Source organism: Echiichthys vipera, assembly GCF_963691815.1.
Source record: "Echiichthys vipera genome assembly, chromosome: 12".
NCBI classification, from domain to species: domain Eukaryota; kingdom Metazoa; phylum Chordata; class Actinopteri; order Perciformes; family Trachinidae; genus Echiichthys; species Echiichthys vipera.
This window is the reverse complement of record NC_139837.1, coordinates 22777788-22803591: the sequence shown is the minus strand read 5'-3', so window position 1 is coordinate 22803591 and position 25804 is coordinate 22777788. Positions and strand designations below refer to the sequence as shown.

General features: G+C 43.3%; 1 protein-coding gene across 6 annotated transcripts in view; it reads right to left on the bottom strand.

Annotated features, from left to right (window-relative positions):
• The window catches only part of fgfr3 (fibroblast growth factor receptor 3), a 72977-nt gene that overhangs the window by 35491 nt on the left and 11682 nt on the right, over positions 1-25804 (bottom strand). For 4 of the 6 annotated variants that reach the window (XM_083924422.1, XM_083924421.1, XM_083924423.1 and 1 more), the window contains exons 3-4: positions 11385-11648; positions 7189-7254 (exon numbers count right to left, since the gene is read on the bottom strand). In XM_083924422.1, coding sequence (XP_083780548.1) covers positions 7189-7254; positions 11385-11648 — 330 coding nt within the window. The remainder of the gene's footprint in view (positions 1-7188; positions 7255-11384; positions 11649-25804) is intronic. The other 2 variants (XM_083924426.1, XM_083924425.1) reach the window with 1 other exon arrangement.

Here is a 25804-nt window from a genome sequence, read left to right as displayed (position 1 = left end):
CTCCACGTGCAAACCACGCACACACGCAAACTGCCTCCACCTTAAAAGGGAAATATCTGTTAGATTTCATTACGTCTCCCTCTCTGTCTCGGCGTATGTGGAGCGACACTTGGCGCGGCGTGGGACAACCCTCCAAGGAGTCTGAACACATTGTTTTCTTGGCATCGTAATCAGCCACACACACACTCGTTCAAACAGAAACACACTGAGTTTTTAAACAGTCTCTCTCCTGATGTGTGGTCCTTCTCCTCCTCCTCCTCCTCCTCCTCCTGCTGCTGCTGCTGCTCCTGAACTCATCTGGGCCTGAAAACACCGTCCTGCTGCTGATGATCCTTCAGCCACGATGATGTTTTTAACCCAAAATAGACGCCTGTGTGGATTCAGCATGTCTCCATGGTTTGGTCCCAAAAACACACTGAGATTGGTTTATTCACTGACCTTTAGCTGCTAAGTGCTAACTGCTGTGTTTCTGCGTGAGATCACCTGCCAAAGTGGGCATTACTGTGACCTCTTCATTTTCTCTAAGTGGTGCTTGTTTTTTGTCTGTTCAGAGCTCTTCTTCTGATTTTTGCATGCCACAAACGTGTCAATGTTTGAGCAGAGGAATTGGTTTTAGCATTTTACTATACAGGAAAACATTTTTTTTTTTAAATGGAGCACATGGGAACTGATTTTCACCTTTTCTTTTGTGTCCTGGCATTTAAAATTGCCTTTGAAAGGTAACTGAGAATGTCCTTCGGTATGAGAAAAAATTGATTAAAATGCAGAAAAAGTAAACCAGGATCAAAGCTTCAAGTTATTATGAAAACAAGAAATGATTTACGCTGCAGAAAATACTATTTAATGAGTTCTGAGTGTAAATAAAGAGATGTTATGATGCATGGATGTATGAAAACAGATTACAGACGTAACAGACGTAATTTCTATGTTTGGATCTATTTTATTTCGCTGGGATCTGTGGATTCTTAACTGCTTTCTTTAGGAAGTGGATTCAGGCACTTTGCAAAGCAAGAGAGTAAAAAACGAACGCAGCCTTTTCTAATTTAGAGACAGCAGTCGATATTTGAATTCAAGCGTGTTTTTGATTTACTTCGGAGCCCTGCTCTGTACGCTCAGCACAGGAATCCCATCCCGTGTCTAATTGGCTGGCTGGTATTTCCTCAGCAGAGGGGAGTGTGATCTTCTAGGAGGGAGGCGGGGCGAGGGGGGACCAGAACAGATACCCCTCAAACCCCACAGGGAGAGGGTCTGGAGATAACCCTGCGCGGCATGGATATGCAATCACTGTAGTGGAAAGTGGTTTAACATAACATGTTCTCTGAGCTCAGCAGTTCCAGGAGTCATGTCCACCTGTCAGCTGCAGAGGTTAACTGAGGAGGGGGAATCTCTCCATGAGCCTAAAAATACACAAATGTATTCCTGTTTGTTTGGTTTACACCTCCACACACACATTCACTAGATATGTCTACTGGGAGAAAAGTATTCTTTTACAGCTACCAGTTGGCAGTCATGTGTAATCACTTACTCGTCTCACTCACAATCCAAGCACAGTGATATTTAGTATTCAGTATTTCTAAATGGTTTTAGACACACGGAAATGATTCGGTTCGATTTGCTCTTTTTCCCTCTCAAAGATACCAAAAGTATCTGGATCCACAATGTTCTGTTACTGCTGACCAGGAGGTGATAATATCAGTCACTTTGGTTGTCTGTTAAGTCTTATTTCCACTGCACAGAACCGTCACGCTTGGAACCCATCTTTTTGGGTTTTGCAAAGATTGTGGATAGTACCTCATTTTTCCCAGTCCCACCTACCTTGAGGGGGCTCTATCCGCATTAGAAAATGAAATAGACAAAAGCACTTGGTATCGAAAAATGAGTCCAGCAGAGTCCAGTCATGCAGTGGAAATGAGGCAACAGATAGCAGGGTATCAAAATTGTAACTAATTTAATTTATGGAATTTGGTGGAAAGTTAAGGCCATGGGCCAAAACAAGTTAGTTAGTTAGTTATTACTTCTTGGTGGGGATTTTTTCTAGTTATTAATTTTCTTGCAAGACAGCACTTACTCACAGGAAGGAAAATCCTCTGATTGTCGCTGAGTGCATTCTAATGCAGATCCAGTTGCATTAGACATTTATAGATACTTTCTATTATGAAAATAATAACTTTAGAGGACTGTGCAGCCTTGCAGGGTAAGCATGATCCCATTTTCTCTGTATGCAGACTAAGTGTTGTGTTGCAGTAACAAGTGACAAGTGTTCAAACTACCCCCCCCCCCCCCCCACACACACACACACACACATACACAACCCCTGTAGCTCCCTGTTCACTTTTCCTCTGACTCCTGGCTCAGTGTTGCAGGTCAGAGGAGCATGACTGTGGCTCTCTATCAGCCCGAATTCAGTGCAACAGCAATTAGTTGGAGCAGGACACACCCCGGTGCTGGTCGCCACGGCACAAGGCCCTTCAGCGCTCAGACACCGATCTAGGGAAAAGGGGGGGGGGGGTCTAATTGTGTAATTGTATAATTTGCCCTCGCTGACGCCTGCGAGCACACAGGCAGATTTCATTACAGATTACACTGGGGCTCTTTGAAGGCATGCTGCCCCGGAGGGCCTGCAGGGACTCAAGGCAAACAGAGTCGGAGGAATGGCGGCCGTGGAGCAGCGTAGCGTGGCCCGCCGTCCAGCTCTCTGCTCTCCTGCCAGGGTAAACAAGGAGGCTGCATAGCTCAGGAGCACAGCACAGCACAGATTAGGCTCTGTTAACATTCCTCCCCCCCGACACACACACACACACACACACACACACACACACACACACACACACACACTGCCCTTTCACTTCACACAGGCTCTGAGTGTGTACACTGCTTTCCACACTGCAAAAGATACTCACTCTAATGACTCATATAGATCGTGTGAGGGCAGACCATGGTTTGATCTCTGACCTTTTATTTGCTCTTCTGTGAGGTCCAAATGATAACTCCAACACAGCTGATGACATTTGGTCTTGAAACTTGCCAATTATCTATGATGACTAAATCGAGACATCGCCCCGCATAGGCATGTGAAACCAAACATTTGAACACTTTATTTTGCATATCTTGATATTCTACTCTTCCACACTGTCCTATGACCTAACTTAAGCCCCCTTCATACATGCACTGCAACTCTGAAATTATCTAGACCCATTTTAAATGTATGAAATCAGTTGGACCAGACATCAAACCTTGTCAGCGAGCAAGTGGGCGTGTTGATGTCGTTTTTATAATGCGGCTCATACAAATAAGAGTGATTTACACATAGCGGGCAACACAAATGTTTAACTGGTGAGACAATGAGATCTGGGAACTTTTGTCGGTAAGGGCAGGCGGCGAAAACACCACCCCTCGCCCGGTGAGAACGCGTCTGAAACGGACAATCTCCTGTTGTGTCAAAGGGAAACTTTGCAACCTAATCTTGTGGTTTCCTTTGTGCTCCCTCTCACTGTTTGGTCAAAAACATACAGTACGTACTCCTGCTCACTGTGTAGAGGCCTGAGATTTAATTGCAGACTGTGAAGACGCAGAAGCAACAGACATGCGGTTGTCTTTCTCTCGGAATAAATATGAAAACACAAATCTCAAATCCTTAAAATTGGCTGATAATATAATTTTGGTCGCAAGAATTACTGTGGCTGCTGAAGCAGGCATCTACTGTATCTCCCCTGCCTTTTCCCAGAAGGCCGTGGGAGACAGCTGAGAGAGTTCTTGAGGTTGGTGGAGAATGAGCTCATGCCTGCAGCAGCTTCTCTGTCTTTCTTTCTGCCTGTTTGTCTCTCCTCCGAGAACAGTCAGCTGTGGCCAGCAGCATCATTTCAACTGGCAGCTCCAGTGACGGCTCAGAGTGACTCAACCCTTCAAATCTTCGCTTTATTTTGTGCCTTCTTTTCTCTTCTCTCTGCTCTGCAATTCCTTCTGTCTCACTGTCAGTCAGCAAATGTTTTCTATCCCCTCCCTCATTAATAGCGTGACACTTTCACCATCTCTACATCTCTATTATCGCCCTCTCTGCATGTGGATGTGGATGTTCTTCCGCTCTCTGACGGGGACTGTCCATCTGGCTGTGTGGCTCGTCACATGGCTCCTTCCTGCCATAGCCGGCTAATTAGCGGTGGCTTAGCGGACATTAAGCAGCGATAGGGGTTTAACGTTTCTGGGCTAATCCCTCTCCTTTTGGCCAGGAAATCGGAGCCTCGTATGTCATGAGGTAGACTTACATCCAGAGATTAAGTCTGGCAGTCTGAGGCTATTTACTGGCATTCAGGATGTCTGCAGCAAGCTGCTGCCGCTGCTGCCACTTCGGCCCATTTAGAAAACACTTGAGGCTTTCACCGCCAAGTGAAACTGCGCATTCAGACACATTCAGGTTTTACATTGCAGGTGTTAAGCTTATCCACAGCGACTTTCAGTAACAAAGACGGTAACAGGAAGCCTTCTGCAGTGTTACCCTACTGCTTGTTCTGCCCTTCCTTCTATAATCTTTTTGGATAAGAGCATCAGCTAAATGCCTTAAAGAAAAAAGGCAATACTGTATGAATATAAAGCGGGATTACATTTTTAATTCTCAAACTTCCAAAGTAGGCAAAATGCAGGGATTAAATGTCAAAGAATATTAAGACATTCCTGTGTTCATTACATTTTTGAGTGCTACCGTAAGAACAAAAATAACTATTACGTCCTTTCAGACTCGTAAAATGAGAGGATTAGGATAAATTAGGAGGTGATAACTTGATCTTTAACTGGGCCTTTACTCTCATTTTTCCAGGCAGCCTTACTCACAGTTGTAACCTGTTTTTGAGTGTCTGATTCTCAAAGTTCCCTCTGCAGCCATCAGAAAAAAACGGCCTCATTAAAGACGTTTTTCCTCTCTCTTAACAGTGAGGAAAGAAGGACGAGGAAAGGGAAGAACAGCAGCTCCACAGAACATTCAATAGATTTGTTGTAAAAATAAAAAAATAAAAAAACAAGTATTTTTTGTGGCATATTTGCTTTTAACAGGGGACATACACTCAGCTACCAGTGTATTAGGTAAAAATATATAAAACTAATGCAGTCTAAAGCCCCTTTCACACATCAAAAGGAGTTGACCCTGCCAGCTCTCTAGTACAACGGCTGTTTCATCTCTGACGGACTTTTTCGATCAATGGACAAACCGGTTTCCTTCAGAATTATTTGAACCTTTGTTTCCATCTAGCAAACCTAACCAAGTATACCACAACAGAGGGCGTTGCACAACAACAAATCAGATGTTGTCACAGCTGAGCCAGTCTGCACTGAAAAACAAACGCTATTTTACAGTTCAACTTTTCAGGTTCGGAACAGATTTATTTGTAGTTGAAACGCCCCGAACAGTTCAAAATCTGGTGGCCGAACTGGAACAGAACCTGTTCCCTATCGGCCTAAAATGCGCTATAAATAAGCCCATGCGTGAATATGTGAAGGTTATATGTTTAATATGTTGTCCCTTCATTTTACTTTTTAAAATGTCGCCCTTTCCCTGCCAGTCCATGTTTCTCACCATGCAACGATTGTAGCTGGATGACAGTAGATTGGGTGAAACATTAATGATGACCATGTGGCGTGTATGTCACAGTCTGGGCGGGTTTTTGAGTCGAGCGTGATGTCACTTGATCAGTCGGCTCTTTGTGATGACATTTAGAAACAGCCTTTGATTTCGGGTGGGTGTCCGCCTGTCGCTCCGTCACTGAAAACAGTTCCATATTTCACCTCCGGCACCAGTTTTGTCGAGCACTTAAGGTGGACTGGGATTCAGTTCAAAATCTAATGGACTGTTTGATACTGCTGGCATGTTTCTGGCTGTTTTTCACCGACGGCTGCATAAATCCCACAATAGTAATTGCCAATAAAAGCTAGTTTCTAAGCAATTCTTGTGGTTCCTATAGACAAAATATTTTATCACAGTGACAAGTGAAATTTTAAAATGCAGATTTACTCTTGAGGACTGTGGAACACTTTTCTGGTATTTTTAAGGGTTAAGGCCTTCTAATAATTCACGGTACCTTGAGAAGTTTGCCAAGTAACCAAACCAATCAGCGTTGGTTTTGAGGCAGATTTAAGTGACGAAACGAGGAGCGACTGTTCAGTGTAAATAACAAGGTGGCTTCCGAGCTCTTCGCTAACACTTTTTTATACTGGATCCTTCTGTTGGAATATGGCCCGGACACCTATAATTGCACCCTTTATCCATAAATTCATGTTATATAAACGGCAAATATACTTTACCGACAAGTTGTTTACTTTGCCTCAAAGCTCTGTTAGTACGTCATACGCTTTCGTTGATCTGGTTGATTTGGCCTGTCTATCATCACATTTATCCAATCAGCAACCAGTATTTTCACCCCTTCCCAAAAGATCTCCAACCGAGAGTACCTACATGGATAAGCAGAGCAAATGCGAATTGAGCGAATCAATCCATGGCAGAGTCAGGTGAGTGCCTCAGTCTAAAATCTCTACTTCTGCAATGGAAGGGAAATGAAGTTGCAGAAAAAAGTCTCACATCTAAAACGAAGCTGTATCGTCTTTCCTCTCACTCTGACCCGTTCACAGCAGGTAACAGCGCCCAGTTCAGCAGGTGCTGCTCATTAAGCTTAACGATGCAGTTCATGCCACCTTAATGGATGCAATGGTTGAGAATTCAAGAACACATTAATGCTTGGTTTTTAACGGGCTAAGAATACGGTTGCTAGGGGAGAAGAAAAAAAAACTGAAGGTTGCTTTTGTTCTTTGTGTGTTTTAACATTTCAACGACAACATTATGGAATAACACGAGTAGTCAGACTTGCATTAGGGAGCTACAACCATGTTAGTGGAACAGCATTTTGGTGGTTTGATAGTAAAGTTGTTGAAAATGAAAAATACAAACACATTTTAGTTCCACCCTGTCTCAGGCTGTGTCCCCTCCATTTCATGTCCTCTTCTGAGTCAAAATCCTTCTGCTGTTCGGGTTTTTGGCTTTGTATGATAATTTAATTCAAGGTTGTATATCATGAGTTCATAATGCTGTCAGCTTGGTTTGATTCATTTACTATCTCCTTAAAGCAGGTGGGGCTTCAAAAATATTACCAACATACATTGTTTCACTCAAAAAAAATGTAGTTTGAAAAATAGTAAATAAGAATTCACCATTTCCATTACCTGCATCTTCTGGTTCTTCGTCATAATCTTCATCATCACCAGACGACAGAGAATCTTGAAGAAAAAAAAACAGAGTGAAATTCATATTTACATTAAATATTCTGCATGTGTTCTCATTCATCACAACTCCTTCGTTCTTCAGACATCAGACAAACGCACAACTAGAAAGCAACAAAGCAGGAATAATGTTGAATGCCCAAAGGAGATTAAATGGTGTGTGTTCAACAATGATTAGACATACACACACACACACACACACACACACACACACACACACACACACACACACACACACACACACATGAATGTATATTCAAACTGACTCTGCTCAATGAGAAACTCCTGAATGAGTCTACAGTGCTCTGCAGCGTGGCGGCTCGCTCACAAGTTACAACCATAACATTTCCACAGCCGTTAGAAATGAGAGTCATTAGTACTGCTGCATTCACAAACACACTTACAAAAACAACTCTATCTTTGCAACACACACACAAACACACACACACACACACACACACACACACACACACACACACACACACACACACAACGCTAACTCTTGCTAGCAGTTAGCGTGTCGGATGACGTCTAATTATTCTCCAGTCGCTGATACTGGCTGTTCAGATTTGCTGTATCACACATTTTCACGGCTGTGTTGTAATTATTTTCAGTCTGACCTCGATGTTTTCTGGTTGAGCCTCACAGGTCTGGTTAATGAGAGCCAGCTGTTCTCGACAACCCCGGTGAGCTAAAACTGCCCCTGAAACTTCTCAGGTTTTAGTTTTTATTATTCCACATCTCAGTCCACCACTCCACGCGGCTATCGTGGCGCAGCTCAGCAGAGAAAAGCTAATTTGGCTCACATTACAGTTTGGTTAAATCCCGTCACTGTCAAAATAAAGCTTACAATAGAGTCAAGTAGAGAAATCAGAGGAAGAAAGAATCTACAAGCATTCTAGCGGTTGTGAGGCTGCATTTTAGCTACATGCTATTTTCAGCATGCTAACATGTCCACAGTGACAATGCTAACATGCAGGTAAGATGTTTGACATGTAAACTGAAATCCGTTTAGCATGTCAGCATGCATACATTTGCTAATAAGCACGAAATACATATTTTGAACAAAAAACAGATTTAGGATATTAGCTTCAGCCACAAAAGCAAAGAGGAATACACTCAAAATGTCAATAAAAACCATAAACAGTACTTCAATCGGCAAATATGTGAATTTTTACAATGGACTAATGAGAAATAGCATTTTGCCTACTTCATGTAACATGTGGTTGAGATGTGGCTGAAAGCTCCAGAGTAAGTGAAACTTGTTCAAGCTTCTGAATAAGCTTTTCGGCTAATATGGTGGAACTGGGATGTGTAGGTATAAGCTGTTGCTGAACAAAAGGACCATTTGTTGAGTTAAATAAGAAATGTGAAAACAAGACTGAACATGAAACAATTCTACAGAGTGTTATAGTACAGACTAGTGCCAAACACTTTAATCCGCACTTTAATCCGTTCCAGTCAATATGGAAATAATTATTTTAGCATACTATTTGTGAAACTAACTGATAAGATATATTTGTTACCAATGCCATGGATATTATTCAGACCTACACAGGTATGTCGGCTTCAACACGACAGTTTTGTTATTTCTGAGTTTGAACAGAAAGATGAGACAGAAATGAGAGAGTATTTGTAGTACAACATTCTTTTTCAGTTAGGGATTCTTAGTAAACCAAAACTCTGCTGAATCTGCCTGCGTGCCGCTAATGTTAATGTAACGTACTGTATGCTTGGTTGCAAGATGACATTTCCTGGAATTGAAGTCCATGTTGCGTAGAAAGATGATTCAGCATATTGTTTGTGTTTCCACCCTTACTTGAAATGATCATTTTACAAAATAACAAGCAGCACTGTGGACTGTTTATTGCCCTCCACCATGACTCCTTGGTGCAATGAGTTTGACAAGATTGTTTTGCAATATGTAACATTGATAAGAGGAGTTGATAAGCCCAGAAGGATATGCTTCAGATAGATTGGATAATTTGGAAGCTCTTCTCGATTCCCTTCCCTAACTATATACACAACATATTTCACATTTTCTTGTCTACAGCCAATCCTCTGATAGCCCTCCAGAGATTTATGCTGCAGGTACAAAAACCTCTAAACAGAAGTTGCTCATTTTCATACATTTCATGTTGCAGATAACCTCACATTACAGCTTCTTTCTTCCAACATGTGTAGTGTGTACTGCGTGTGTGTGTGTGTGTGTCTCTGTGTGCGTAGCTGGCCACTCTACGCTGTCTGGACGCCATCCAGGTGCTAAATCTGATACCGCTCCTTAAATATCTGACACCTTACTCAAATATTTGAGGGAAAACACAATAGTCCATGTGTGTTTTAGATGGAGCTGAGGCTCGGTGTTTAAAGTAGAGGGAAGAGAACAGGATGTTGCCGCTGCATACTGTAAAAAGTCTGACTGCGAGTAATCTAAACAGGTACTGACTGTCAAAAATGATATGAAATGTCTGACAATGGGCTGCGATGAATTGGCTTCCTGTGTGGTTTTTCGCCTGAGACATGGTGAGGTATGCGATAAATATTTTTTTGCTGTTGTTTAAAACGAAAAGATAAATCCGATTTTAAAAGCTGAATATGAATTGGAAAGATGGATGAGTTCTCCCTTTTAAATCAATGACGTGGGGAGTTTGTTTGAACGTGTCGTCCTGCAGTCCAGTGATGATATGTGAGTCCAGGAGGAGAAGCTGTCCACTTCTGATATGTCCTGGAAAAAGCCATTTTCTCCCAGGCTTGCAGCCAAATACACGCATCTGTGTGTGTGTGTGTGTGTGTGTGTGTGTGTGTGTGTGTGTGTGCGTGTGCGTTTATGTGTGTGTGTGTGTGTGTGTGTCTGAGGAGGTGGGGGGTGAGTTGAGAGGGAGCAAACTCGCCCATTTCTTGCCACCCCATCTGTTTTTAATGATGAAATGTTTCGAGCTAATTGCTTTCTAATTAGTTGTCAATAACCGGCTCAGCTGGTGTCTGTGAGTTTTACGGGAGAGAGCCGCCAGACTTTCAAGCTACTGCTCGCTCCCTTCTGACCCCCCACCTCCTCCACTCCCGCATTCCTATCAGAGCTCTGTTTGCATCACACACTTGTTTAAAACGTTACTCACGCCCTCATGCAATAATGAATTTCACCTTTGACTGTGCATCAGGAGAGGGAATCTGTGTGAAACTTGGCTGGGTGTTAGCCGGTGAAAGTCTGTGCCTGTATCATGCTGTATATTTGCGTGTGTGTGTGTGTGTGTGTCTGTGTGTGTGTGTGGCTTGGCAGGCAGAGAACCAGGAGTTGAAACCGAGTAGAAAAAAAAAAAAGAACTTTCCTCCTGAGCAAAGTTTTCACTGTTGTTCTATGAGCCGTTTTGAAAAGCTGTCATGTCGGGACATCACTACTGTAAGGGTTCCACTATGTTTATTGATGGAAATACTTTGATTCTCAGTTGTCTGTCAGACGGGCAGAAAAACTGAGGCAGGTCGGTTTATCTGAGAGCTCCACAGGGTGCAGCCAAAGTCCCTGTTTCCATTGGAGCTCTGCTTGTGACTCAAGTATCGTACAAAAGTATTTTTTTTAATCTTATTTAAAGGGCAATGTTACTGAAAATGTGATTTAAATCTCTTACATCTGCATGGGAAAAGGGCTGTGTCTTAAGTTACTGCTGTGATTGTGAGCGTTCTTCAGTATTGTAATTCTAGATACGTGTTTGTCAAAACTTTAATGTCAAAATTGCTCAACCAAATGAAAATCCCAGAAACCCCTCGAGCCAAGAACCAACCTACCATAATAACATATCAAGGTTGGCCTTCTCTGACCCCAACCATGTCCTGAATATATTGTCTTCTGTGACTGAAATGTCATGTTAAATGTATGTACCCTTGATATACTTTTAGACGGCCAAAGAGGTCAAAGTAACTAAAGGTAAAAGTAAATCTCATAAGAATAAAGCAATAAGACATAATAATGCAAATAAAGAGATCATTTTGGAATAGGAATAAGTAGTTGTTCCTCCAAATCCGCTTGGTCAAACGTGGAACCGTTTCCAACCTCCTGTCCATGGTCTTTAACCAGAAAAACATACTCTAGAAACAAATCAACAGGTTTAATATCAGCCCCTTGTTGCTCTCACCTGTCACCCGGAGGGTGTAGTTGTTGAGCAGCGTGTTGCTGTGGGCCAGCCGGCAAGAGTAAACGCCCGAGTCCTCGTACGACACGTTGATGATGCGCAACATCCTCTGGCCCAGTCGCGTCCGGTTGCTCTGCACCAGCCCTGTGCCGTCTTTGAACCACGCGATGGGCTCAGAGTGGCCTTCCAGGTCACATGGCATTTCCAGGGGTTCCCCCATGCCCAGAACATAGTCCTCAAGGAAGGCTGTCTCGCTGGACACAGAGTCTGTACACAAAAAAAGAAAACATAGCGGGGAGATGAGATGAGATCAGATGCTTTTAACTTCATATATGATTACTTATGGGAGCTATTTTTCTTCTTCTATTCTTATTGTTTTTTATCAAGTAAAAAAATTCAAATATCCTCTGGTGCTGCTTCTCAAATGTGAGCACATTCCTATCTGCATGGGTAGATACTTCTTTAGATTTATAGAGCTGCAAAATAAAATACTTAATGCAGGAAAACAACGCTGGCTATTCTGAGAGAAAACAATGCAGGTCAGGTGAGTACTGCCTGTTTGGGGGTATACTTGTTACTGTAATAATTAAGGGTTTAGGTTTTTGTATAAACACCTTTTTTTCTTTTTCCACAGTGTGAGGCAAACTCAGAGTTTTCTCAGTATAAGAAAAGCAATCAGCTAATCTGCCTCTGGAAGTTAGAAAAGTGCAAGTTCCAGCATGAAGACGGGGAGACAGATCTGGGCTGTGTGGAAATGAACGTTCCCCCTCCGCTCCAACCTTCCCTGTCAAACACCAGCTCATTTACTCCAGAAGGGTCCGTGTGCCAGCCTGGTTAGAGCCAGGGAAAAATCAACATGTTTACTGGCTTCGCTAAGGATGCCGGCCTCCTCTGAGGATGGAGGAGAGATGGAGGGCACGTCTGGATAAATAAACAGTGGCTCCCCTTGTGTCTCCTTCCCATGTCCTTCCATCAGATGTGACATCTCATCCAGACCCCAATTATACATCCTCGCCGCCAGGGAAAGACAGAAAAGAAACCTCACGCACACCTCGCATCGCTCTGGCAACCATTCAAGGGAACGCCACCATGTACACATACACAAGGACACTTATAAGCACACAAACGCATGCATACTTCCACATATGCAAGTGTGAAAGTCTTTTGAATGAGCTGCTTGGGCAACAGAGTACACAACAACACACTTGTTTGCACACCCACCCGCCCATGGGAAAGACTGAAGGAGGTGCGTTAAAAGCGCGATTTATGATGGCAAATACACCCAACTGTTGACCCGCTGAAAGAGCAGCGGCCTTACAGCGGCTGAACATGAACGCAGCCCTCTCTCATAGGCAGCCTTAAACTCAGATTTGGAAATTGGAGCTGAGAGGCGAGGTTGGAGTCAGGAGTGGCCCAGACGAGACAATCTTCACGGGGAATACATATCAGGTGCTCTAAATGATACATGGGTGTATGACAGGTTACACGGTGTGGACGAACGCACCCTCACAGTTAGACGGACGTGCTGTTAATGGGGGTTAACCAGCAGGTAACACCCCCAAAGTTCCTTTGAAACGTGGCTACAACAAAATCCAACTACAGTGGGGATTTTCTTCTACTGCAGGTCTGAAAGAAAGTGAACTGAATAGATGAGTTGTGAATTGTTTTCTCTCTCTTATTAGAACCAATAAAAATCCCGGAGATGTTAAGTCAATAATGTGCTTAACATGGCTGTGCAGTTCTCTGCGTGGCCTCGCTGGCCTTGACAACGATATTTACAACACTTCTTTCTAAAGCAGAAAGGCCCATTCAGGAGAAGAAAAACAGAGAGGCGACGGTGCACGGGGCATAAATTCAAGCCCAGCATGAATGGCTCGCTACCTTGGTGTATAACTCATGACCTCTATGAAAGAAAAGGAGAAAGTAGGTCTTAGAATATCTTCAGGTCTTAAACATGGGGAATTGGGCTTTATAGGGTAGATATAATAATCTCTGGAGACTCATAGCTCACTTTGGCTTTATGGAGCAGTTGAACACAGCCTCCTCTGGCAGCACTGAGGCTTGACTGGAACTGTTTCTTTGTATGAGGCACATATTTCCTGCTTAAAGGGTTAGTTCGCCACAAAGTGCAAAAACATGTCTTCTCACTTACACCTAATGGTGTCGAACCATGCAGAGTCTGTTATCATTCTCTACATTTACACATGTACTTACATACTTTTTGCAGTAACATATTACAGCTTATTTAACACAATGCATTTGTGCGATCCTGTTGAAAAAAGGAAAGTTTTTGCTTTGATCCCGGGAAAATAGATACGGGGGAACATTTGTGCAGAGCTTGGATGTTTACAACGCCAGAGGCGAAACAAATGCAATTTACCGCAAGAACAAAACAAAACAAAGATATATCCCTCATACATTAAAAAGCTCCATTACTCAGGTGTCGCACAAAAGAGCAAAGCCCCCTCTGTTTTTTGGCTCACCGTCAATGACAAAATTTCTGCTTCTTCTTCAGATCCTGCACTTTGAAATGCAGATTTAAATGTGGAAAAAAAGCTGCTTTGAATAAAAGTGGATTTGGTCTGAAAGGCTTCACTTCGTGCCACTGCACAACCTTTCAGGACAGATCTAGCTGCCTTGCTGTACCTTTTCAAGTGAACGTCCTGCAATGCGCGATCACAGGTTTGATCACATTGACAAGAGACAGCTCTTTGACATGTGGTCATGTTAAGTGTGTCACAGGGAAATATGCAAAGAGAGGAATTCCTAATTAGTGAGGGAGCACTTTAAATTCCTCAAGAGAAAAATCCAGCTGCTGTGTGTCCAGCTGTGTTGTTACTGAGAAGTGAATAAGTGTGAAACAGGGCGTTACTCCGTCACCTTCGTCCGCATGTGTATAAAAATCAGAGTGTACGTTGAAATCAATCTGGGCCAGTTCGTCTCTTGTGGTTCTGTGAACCTGACAGGGAGGCTTAATGAACCCGAGTCCTGGAAAGACTAGAATTAGTCCATATTTGACCAAAGGAAGTGTTCCAGGAACTTTTTTTTACCTGCAGTAAATTCCAAATAACACATGCTTTTGAATGTTTTTTAATACTGCATCCATCTTATTTGACACTTTTTTTTCTTGTTCTTGAGATCTGGTGGAAATAAAAACTTGCTCAAAAAGGCTCATTGTTCAGTTTAATGTTTCAGAAGCAAGGTTTTTTTTAAAGGATGGTACCAAGTAGCCCACAACTTACATCTTCTACCACTGTTCATTATCTTTACATTAGACCATGTCCACACAAAAAATGCACATTTATTTAATGAAAACTCTCTAAAAACAACATTTAGACATAAAAGGAAAAAGTATTTGGCAGATTCTGCTCAGATTCAGATATTTAAGTAACAGAGACGGTTTCTGCTCCTGTGGGCTCAGCCAGTTTTTCAAACCGAATAAATACCACACACACAAACACTAAACTGCTTTGCTAGCTCAATCTTGTTATAAATAACTAGCTTATCATCTGAAAAAGAGACAGCTTTAGCTACTATGTCTGTGGACCTGTAGGGTTAGCTTAAGCTAAAGGTAGCACTGTGTCACCAACACAGCTGATGATCCAAACATTTCCATTTTTTACAACAGTGTTGTAAAAAATAGGACAAACCAATCACTGTATAACTATGTAGAAATATTCAGCAAATACAGCGGTCAAGTTCCTACACTGTATAAAAATATGAAAGCAGAGTGACATAGAATTGTGTTATGGAATTAGACGTCACCGCCTTGATATACAGGTTTACGGTTATCACGATATATCGTATGAACAGTAGAAGGCAACTGTGAGACTGTACTGATGTCACAGAGAGACATTCCTCTACGTATTTTCTCCTGTGTGATTAAAAGTACTAATTCAAAGGCTCTCATCTTTTGTGTTTATGTTCTTTGTTCTCTGTGAGCCACTTGTTTCATATCAAAGCGCTTCATGAATAAATCCGACCTGAAGTGATTCTGACAAAGCAGATAAATAAATGAAAGCTCAGCTGCAGCATTCTGGTGCCGTCCACCCCTGTTTTCAACATCGAGACGTTCCCGCTGTTTCCTCGTCCGGTACGGCATGTGTGAGGCTGCCTGGTGTGTGTGAGTGAGTGAGTGAGTGTGTGTGTGTGTGTGTGTGTGTTTGACAAGGGGGTGGGAGCACTCTCTCGCCGGAACCCGGGGCCAGCTGGAAGCAATGTGTGATATGTACTCTTTGAGTGTGTGTGTAAATGCGATATGAACATGCGTGTGTGTGTGTGTGTATGTATCCGCAATTGTAAACGAGGAACTGTGTGTGTGTGTGTGTGTGTGTGTGTGTGTGTGTGTGTGTGTGTGTGTGTAGCACAGGCTGGACGGTCACTCCATAAATCAAGAGGCCCCTGCCCTCCTGGCCCTTCTTACCCTCTCGGCTCAATATCATAACAAATAGCCCTTCAGAATAATATAAAGTCTCTCTTTGAGATACTGCGGCACTGTACGTTAACACGCTGCATACAGACTCCATCTTTTCTGTGTGTGTCTGAAGAGGTTTATTTATCCTCTACAAACTTCTCCAGGGGCCGGCGGGCAGGCTGCGGCCCTAGGGATGAAAAGATCTCTTTATGTGGGGAGCCTTTCCACGCCTGCCTCTCTAACACACACACACACACACACACACACACACACACACACACACACACACACACACACACACACACACACACACACACACACACACACACACACACACACACACACACACACACACACACACACACTGAGGGACTGAGTGAGGGATCCTGAAGGAACAGGAAGGAGTGTAGACCAGACCCGATGGGCTGTCGCCATGGCTGCTGTCATATCAGGCCACGGGAGGGAACACGGATGACGTGTAGCCCAGTTTATCCATCGAACATACATGTTAAAAGGGCGATAAAAAGAGTTTTACTGCTTTACAACACAGGCTGACCGTCTGTACATTTCTATATAAGGAGCAGGAATGTGGTGCTTTGTTTCTTATTAATAGGATTTCTCTAGATTTGAATGTAATTTGGGGGAAAGTAACGCACTGATAAGCTTTCGGTGTATGTTCAAGATTCTTAAAAAAAGACGTGCATTATTTTCTAATGAACTCTTTTTTGAATGAAAATAATCCGTCAAATGTATCTGATGATTATTCATTTTGATGCAGCATTCAGAAGATACGTTCTTTTTCCTTAAGGGAGAATCTGTAATGGCAGACTCTACTACTGTGAACTGTCAGCTTTCTTTTAAACATCTCTTCACTCTGATTACGGTCTAAGCGTCTGAGCGTACAGCAGGTAAAAACTGAAAACTTCCCATTAGAATGAGACAACTGTAAATCCAGACTTGATCCTTAAAATGTTTCAAAGATTGTTTTGTGTCTAGTGGTTGCTGTGAGCATGCTGTTTCCTGATCCATATCCCTCTTTAAGATGCAGAGCGAGGAGGGTATTTTCTTGAATGTCACATCTGAAAGTGAATAACTAAAATCGTGGCATCACCGTGCTGGCAGTTGGATGAATTCATTTCACCTCTGCTGTGCTGAAACACTAAACCTATGGGTCTTCAGTAATACTATACCCTCGGAAAGAAAACGACTTTTTACCAATTTAGTATCCTTTTAAACGTCCTGCTGGCTCTCCAGAATGATTTAAGTTGCTGTTTCAGAATAACGTCTTCTTATTCGGGCCGGGCTGCTTTGCATAAAGAAACATCACTGCAGGTTCAAACAGGCCTGCAAGAGGGATCATAAACAGTGAGAGATTACAAGCCTCCTTTACTGTAGGGGAGCTTAACAGGTACTTTTATTGAGTAGAAAAGCAGCAACACATACCTTTTTTAAACCATATCTGCGTTTAAATCACTTTCGAAAGTGATGGATTCCAGATGGGCAAGAGAGACATTCATCTTTATCAAGCTCCCTTTTTTTCCCCCTCCTCCTCTGAGCTAATAATACAACAAGGCCATGTTTCCAACATCTGTTCCCAAACCAGTGGCAAACATTTCAGCGACAAATGGCCTCTTTTATTGCAGGTAATTAGTTGTTTGCTTCAACTTAGTGAAAAAGAATGGACTCTCCATTTCTTTCAAATGCTTTCCACGTCTCTGGGATCACTTATGGCCAATTGGTGTGCACGTGTGTGTGACGCTGAAGTGTGTGCAGTGTGTCTGCGCACATGTGGGTGAATTTAATCAGTGTTTTTCTGCAGGGAAGAGAGCATATACATGAATCCAACTTTCAGTGTTTCACTGCATCTCCCCACCATCTCAGCAGAATAAAAAAATAAGACCTTAAGAGATAATATTTTACAGCAATGTAGCTAGCGACACACAGACAGACAGCCTGCTTCAGACCACGATGTCCTCCACAGCAGCCCGTCTGCTCGCTGTGTCCCGCCAACAGATTCTTTTACTTCTGCTTCCTATGCTGAAAAACTGGACCGACTGCCAACCGTTTGGCACACTCAACACCCCCTCAGACAAGCCAGCATCACATGACCTTCAAACAGGATCTGTGGACCCCCCCCTTTAACCATCGTCCTCCCCACCTCTATAAAGAGCACATTTCTCTTCCTCCATTTCACAGCTATGCCTATTGTAAAATCCTGCTCGTCCTGGAAAATCTCCCTCTTTTTTTTTTTCTTTTGCAATGTGCATTGAAAACCCCTAATCTCAGTTTAATATGGTTTGGCCGGATGTAAATACCTTCAGACAATGCCCTTAATCTGGGCCAGCCTGACAACCTCACACCGTTGCAGAGAAGCCTGCCAGGAGAAGTTGGAGAGAAAAGAGGGATGGCTCGGCGGAGATCAAGGAGAAAAGAGGAGGGTGGGTTTTCCCCAGCTTGTTGCCTCTATTCTTCACCGAGCTGAGCCGGGCTTTATCAAAAGAGCCCCTAAAATCAAGTTAAAGATAGACGTAGCCTCTAAATATCCCGCCCCAGCCTGTGCCAGCCTCCTCCTCCTCCTCCACCCCCAGTGCCTGGCCCTCCACTCGGCTGCCCTAACGAGCATCGGAAGCTACTGTACATCCAGACCATCTTGGCAGCGCCCAATCGTCTTTGCTCCTTTTCATACCCTCATCATCACCCCCACCTGCCCTCCATCCCTCCAGCCTCAGAAAAAAAGGGCCTGGGTTTGGTCCATGGTAATTGTCATTCCAAAGACGAACTGGCCTAGTTTCAATTCAACAGACAAGTGTAAGAAGCTCGGCCCACAAAAGCCAGGATGTCTGCGAAGTGTGTGTGGGGCTAACTATACAACATAATCACACTGTCCTTAACAACACGGAGGAACCAATCCGATTACAAGGCGGCTTTTTTGGATCTCAGAATGTGGACGTCAAAGCTGATTTTTTTTTTTAGGCAGCAACTCCTCTTTATAATGAATTTTCCCTGAACAAAGAGAGCAGGGGGGATAGATATACAATCCAGCTGTGCGGTATATTGATTTAAGGTCACTCTGGGAAGGCCACATGATTTCACACAGACTTTGGAGGGGAAACTGATGCTAGGTCAGCACTACTGTATCCTGAGAGGCTTGCTGAATCAGGAAAGTGATTAGAAAAAGACAAAAAAGGAGAAATTGGAGCAAAAAGAAAAGTTTGTGCTGGATATGGAGAATTAAAGGACTCCAAAAAGTGTGCCCACATTTAAATACCTGACAGATCACAGAGCACTGTCCTTTTCTTCATCAATCAGAGTGCTGCAGGAATGAGTCCTAAAACCTGGACATTTTTGCTTTTATCATAGGTAGAGCTTAAGGTAGACAAGAAACAGGAGATAACATGAAGCAAAGGACCAAGGGTCAGATTTGAACCCCTGGCCACTGCAGTAAGGACTCAGCCTTTTCGTGCATGGACCCCTCACCCTACAAGGTGAGCTACAGGGGTGTGTTAGATGCCTTAAATAAGGTCTATGCTTAACAGTGACTTAACGTTTTGTTCTACAACATAAGGTACAGCTGAAAATACACACTTGTACGTGTCTTTGCTAACAAGTAGCTAAATGAGACTACAGATGTTGTCAAAAGTCATCATACCGAACATATTGACCAAACGACTAACGGGCCACAGGATGTCAGCTCTGCTGTAAATAACACAACAAAATCTATTATGGTTGAGACATTTCTATCATCTAATGAAATATATTGTTGTGTTACACAAAGTCATAGTTAAACATCTTAAGGTTAAATATCTTTAGGCGACAGAATTTAAGCTTTTTAGCTCACTAATCTAATCTGAATGTCTTATCCAAAGCCCAGAGACAAGAAACAGCTGATGGAAACCACCTCTGAACACAGTGACGCAGCACGAGGAGAAGCCTGATTGAAATGTTGAACACTGACCTCTGTGGACCCCGACCTCTGCCCTGAGCCCCCCCCCCCCCACACACACACACACTGACATACACAACCTTTGATACTCCCTAGCTGGAGTGATCTGCCCCCACAAATGTCTGTGGTGGTGGGTGGGATAGTGATACAGCTAGTGTGTATGTGTGTGTGTGAGAGGTGACAAAGACAACAGCCCCATGGAGTGTGTTTTTTGGACTTGAACACAGACAAACACACTACTTTTCTTCTACATGCTGTCTTCACTTTTGAGAGTTTCAATATTTTCCCACTAGAATTTTAAGATTATTCCATCGGTGCAGAGAAGTCACTGTTTAGACCTTCAAAGGACAGAGGAAACCTAGAAAATATACTTGCAAAGGTAACCGAATAAACTCCTGACCTCAGTATTAGTACATTTCAGAATCAAGGTTTTCAATAATCAAGCTCAATTTGAGACTCGCAGCATGAATTTGCAAACCCTACCCCCCCCCCCCCCCCCCCCCACCCCACAAAAAAAAACAAAAAAAACAGGATCAGCAGGACATAAAGGCGTTTACTGCTCCGTTTATGATGCTGTTAATTAGCACGGTGGGACTGTGAGGGTCCGTCACTCTCGGCCTGGTTGTTACCTCTCTACATGAAACCTGCTATTGGTTTCAGCTGCCATGTGCTTCTGATCAGCTGGAGCTCCCACAAACACTTCCTGAGCTCCTTCCTGTCCCATATTTCTCTTTTTTTTTTAATCTTCACGAACTATTAAACTCGCTGATGAGCAAGAACGAGGAACGCTTTGAAGCAAAAAATGACGGTGTTATCAGCATATCGACTCCCCTGTGTCTCCATCTGAACGTGGTGAAACTCTTCCACGCAGGACTGGTGTGTTAAGTGTGTTTGCGTATGAGAGCGGGACGAGAGCAGGAAAGCCTCTAATCCCATCATCCCTCCCTCCTGCTTCCCTCCAGGACCTGCCTTCACTTTACAGCACAAACAGGCCACAGAGAGGAGCCTCTGTTTGGGGGGAAAGAACAACTGGAGCACAGTTGTCCTGAGACATCTATACCAGACATCTATACTAACACAGCCTGAACACTGGAGTCCTCTGGACTCACAATGAAATTTTTGTATTAAAATACATGTTTTCATTCCACTGTAAAAAGTAACAAGGACAAAATCATTGTTTTCCAATGCTGATGTAACTCAAGAGAGAATGTTAGCATTGCTAACTAGTTAGCCATGTCCTGCAGGTACCCATCAGCCAGATATATCTATGGTAACCTTCAGTAACCAGGGTGACCGTGCCTGTATGCGCTCCACTACAGCCCTGTTTTGCCATTCATTAAAAAGTCAAGAGAGGTTCCTACGGACAATGCGACAGTATAGTGCTGTACACATGAAATGTCCTATTGCGTTCCTATTCAGCTAGCGTCAACGTGCTACTGAGCAAAGCGCTCGCACTAGACTTACAACTGCTACAGAGAAGCGGCTCATTGGCCGTTACGGTTTAGGGGCAACAGGAAGTGGTTTGTGAAACATAAAGCAGCTTCTCCTTGTCAGCAGTCAAGGTCGATAAAGGTCAAAGATGACATGATCCTTTAAGAAGTCTGCAACCAAGTTATTCTTAAAAAGACCAGACACACTTCTTTCCTGGATAAACAGGAAAAAAACAAACAGCTATTGCACAGCTAAGAATTGAAGGTTTTCTGTTTCTGACTTTTGCGGTGAAACACAGCAGATAAATCGGTGAGATGAGGAGAAAGTTGTCACATGAGGAAAAATGCACTCAATTACCAGATACATATTTCATGCGAATTTTGAAACATTTTCTGACCCTGGTTATTTAAAAAAAAAAAAAAAAACTCCAGTCAGCTCGACTGTCACTGCTCTGCCGTTAGCTGGCACAACGCCCAAGTTTCTCTTTCTCTTCTCTCCAGGCAGAAAAAGTCTTCCATTGTAGACGGTACCATGGTTTATTATTTTAGCTCTCCTGGCAAAATAACAGAGATGTGGGGGGTTATGGTTTCAATATTACATGTGTCAGCTGCCCTGGATGTGGGGGGGGGGGGGGGCTTTAAACAGAAGCCCATGTGAGGGTGAGAGACCCCGGGCCTTTTTGAATGAAGCAGCGTCAGAGGAGGTGAGCAAAGATGATGGATCAACCAGCTGAGAGAGGCGGCGGAGCGTGATAAAGGCGCAACAGCCCCACAACGAACAGACTGTGTGTGTGTATGAGAGAGAAAGAGGCGATGAAGGAGGAGAGGGCATTTAAGGATCATTATACTCACATTGTAATTCTTGTATAACGTGCTTTGGCTCTACTGTACTTAATTATGGTCAAGCCAATAAAGCTAATTTGAATTTGTCCTGGCAGACACAAAGAAGAAGAAGAAGAAGAGGAGGGATAGAGAGGGAGGATGGAGAGAGAGAGAGAAAGAGCGAGCGAGCAGATGTGTGAGTGCGACCAAGAGAGGAAAGTGGGAAGAGGGAAGAGAGAACGAAGAAGACAGAGGGAGCGAGAAGATGAAAGAGACGCACACATTCACAAAGACAAGCACATACTCCTACACACTCACTGCCTCTCTCCCCTCACTGTCTGAACCCACAGACACACACTCACACACACACACACACACACACACACACACACACAGACACACACACACGCACGCACGCACGCACGCACGCACACACACACACACACACACACACACACACACACACACACACACACACACACACACACACACACACACACACACACACACACACACACACACACACACACACACACACACGCAATGTTGAACACTGTCTGTTGGCTCTCTGTTTCCATTCACAGAAATGGAAATGGGGTGCAGCAGAGCCAGACAGGACAGCTCTGCTTCTGGTTAGTGGTCAGAGGGAGAGAGAGAGAGAGAGAGAGAGAGAGAGTAGGTACATGCATGAGCGTGAAAGAGTTATTGGTAAGATGAGTGAATTTAATTTAATATTAATGGCAACCCTGAATATAAAGGATGCAACTGAAGGTGCTTCACTGTAGTTGGGAATTCACACTGAGAATTACACTGATGAGCGTTTCGGGGACACTAGTCTATTTTTTTAATTTATTCTTTATTTTCTTCATTTGTAGAATTGGTTGACAGTGTGATACATTGAATGTATAATAATGTTTAATATTCTCCAATAAAATGATTTGTTTAGGAAAGCAGTCTTTGGGCACCCTTGCAGAGTCGTGTCGGTGCAAAATCGTTACACAATCCATGTAGAAAAGGTCTGCTTTCATTCCAGCTCAAACAGTCACTATATGGGACGCCTTATCTGTAATCAGTGAGTTTTTCTCTCTGAAGTGTGTATTAGAATCTGTCTCAAAAGTCCCATATTGGTCGGGCCCAATACACTGTGTTTGTGCGAGGCTAAAGCGCATTTGGGGTGTAGAGGGAGAGTCAAGAGGCTGAGTGATGGGTGGATCAGTTCAAGCCTGGCTTGCCTTTCTCTCTCCCTTTGAGTGTGTGTGTGTGTGTGTGTGTGTGTGTGTGGGGTGTGTGTGTGTGTGTGTGTGTGTGTGTGTGTGTGTGTGTGTGTGTGCGCACGCATTGTTGGACTCCTTACAGCTCGGCACACAACCTGCCATCTGTTTGCCTCTGCCAGCAACAAAATACAGTCTTCCAATGGGGTTGGCACAAAGAAGGGACACACAAATACACACACAATCACACAGACACAGACACACACACACACACGCAAAATGTTTACACATGCATGAGGACAGTGTATATTGGCTCCTTTTTGCAACTGACATCCATCACAACAATTCAATCAAAATCATGCAATTATACGAACGGTGTACCTAAATCCAGGTGTCACACAGAGAGAGAGAGAGAGCGAGAGCGAGAGCGAGAGCAAGAGAGAGAGAGAGAGAGAGAGAGAGAGAGAGAGAGAGAGAGAGAGAGAGAGAGAGAGAGAGAGAGAGAGAGAGAGAGAGATGAAAGGAGACTCTTTCAATAAAACACCCTCAATCAGTCATTTCACAGCACAGAAATATTTTGTCAGATTTAACTGCAGCTCCGGCGGACTAACCCCCAAGTTGCCCCTCCCTGCACACCCTCAAAAGCAGTCCTCCTGATACGACACAACGAGCCTCTTTGTTCCCCTCCATGTTTGCCTTATCTGTTAAGTATCTCAACAATTTCCTTAAGGGGAGCTTTGTAATTAAAAACCCACCATATGTCAACGCTGCTGTCAGCCAGCGGACTACAGTAAGAAACAGCCAGAGGTAGAGCAGAGGACATGTACAGGTGTGTGTGTGTGTGTGTGTGTGTGTGTGTGTGTGTGTGTGTGTGTGTAACGTGTGTGTATGCGCTGCAAAGACATCAATAGGCTTAAATTGGCCGAACAGGCAGCCCCCGAAGCTCCGATACTTATGGGAATTTGAAAAAAGCCAAAAAAGAGAGAAAATGATCAGAAAACTAAATGCTTAAATTTGTTTTTGAACTGTCTCATAATGTGCATGCCCAAAAAGAGAAAGTCAAAAGAGGCCTAAAAAAAAGCACAGTGGAAAAGGTGTGAGGGAATAGAGACGTGAGCAGAACACACACAGGTCTGAATTTCCATCCATAATTCATCAAGTGACATGCAGAGAGGGTTTCAAAGGGCATTAATGAGGTGTATTAATACATACACAGCCGTGGCCTGCAGACAAGGCTCATACGAAGGCCCCTGACTGACAATGACCTATGATCTACAGCTGTCTGCTAATTCATCCCAAACACGGTGAAAAATAGCCTCTAGGTGCAGATTTAACCCAAACCTGAGACAGTCTGCTGACTTCTGGGAAGATTTTACACTCTATGGCGTGTCGTTCTAAAACGGCGTTTCAAAACAAAATACATCTCCGTTCACACAATCTCCGTCCATATTAACGCACCTGAAAATGCATATCATGTGACCATTCACTTACACTGGACATGGGTGTGCTGGAGTCAAGAGGGAGGAGATTGTCTAACGTTATATTGCGGTTTAATATATCATGAATATATAAGGTGAAAATATACGGTGATATATTTAAGCAGTACAAGAGAACGTTATCGATCGCCAGAGAAAGCCATGACAAAGAGAAAGGAGCCCCCACACAAGAAGGAAGAAATCACAAAAGGTCTGTCAGCCTACCGAACTGATGAAGCTGACTGACGTGGGTGTCTGCATCATCGTTTCCTAACATCTACTAATTTCTACATTTCTACTCTTCCAGACTAAAATGCAACATCAGAGTTTTCAATCTACCACATGCTCAAGCCAGCACCAAAATATTGCTCAATCCCTGCCTTTAAAGCTGCTATAATCAATAGGTTTACACTAACAGCAGATTAACATATACGTGGAAGGGGTCAGTAGTATGACGTACCCACAGATAATTATCATCTGATTCTGCACTTCCCCTCAGCTCTACCGAGTGTTTCGGTGTCTTTCAGCTCTTTGTTCTCAAATCAGTGTTGTTTCCAGCAGCAGAGATTTTGTATTTATTGAACTCAATTAAGTAAGTAAACAAGATTAGAAATCTGACTGACCTGACCTGACATTCAAAACCAGCTTTTGGTACTTGACAGGTTTCAGTATTGTCAAAGAAGTATTCAGATTCAACACCAAGCCCTGCCCTGACAACACAAGACCCATTTTGTCTGACAATTTTTATCTGATTAATTTAGTCTGCGATCTGATATGAAAACCTCTGTATTTTGCTTAGCAACAGGTCCCCCCCCCCCCCCCCCCCCCCCCACACTTGTACTCAACTGTGTGTTATCCTTGGAAGAATACTGCGTCTAGACAGTAATACTCTGCAAGCGCTTAATGAAAATCTCCCTAATACATAATATGCTTAGACAGATGACACAACACAAAGTAGAACATTCAAATGTTATTACATCATTTGCAGGAACTTACAGATGATCACTGTGTGAATTGAGGACCTTAAGGTAAACATATGAATTCATTTTTATAGGGGTTTCTGCTGTAAATCCTGATTGACTTACAGGAGTCCAGCAGAAGCATCCCACTATGATCCCTTGGTAAATG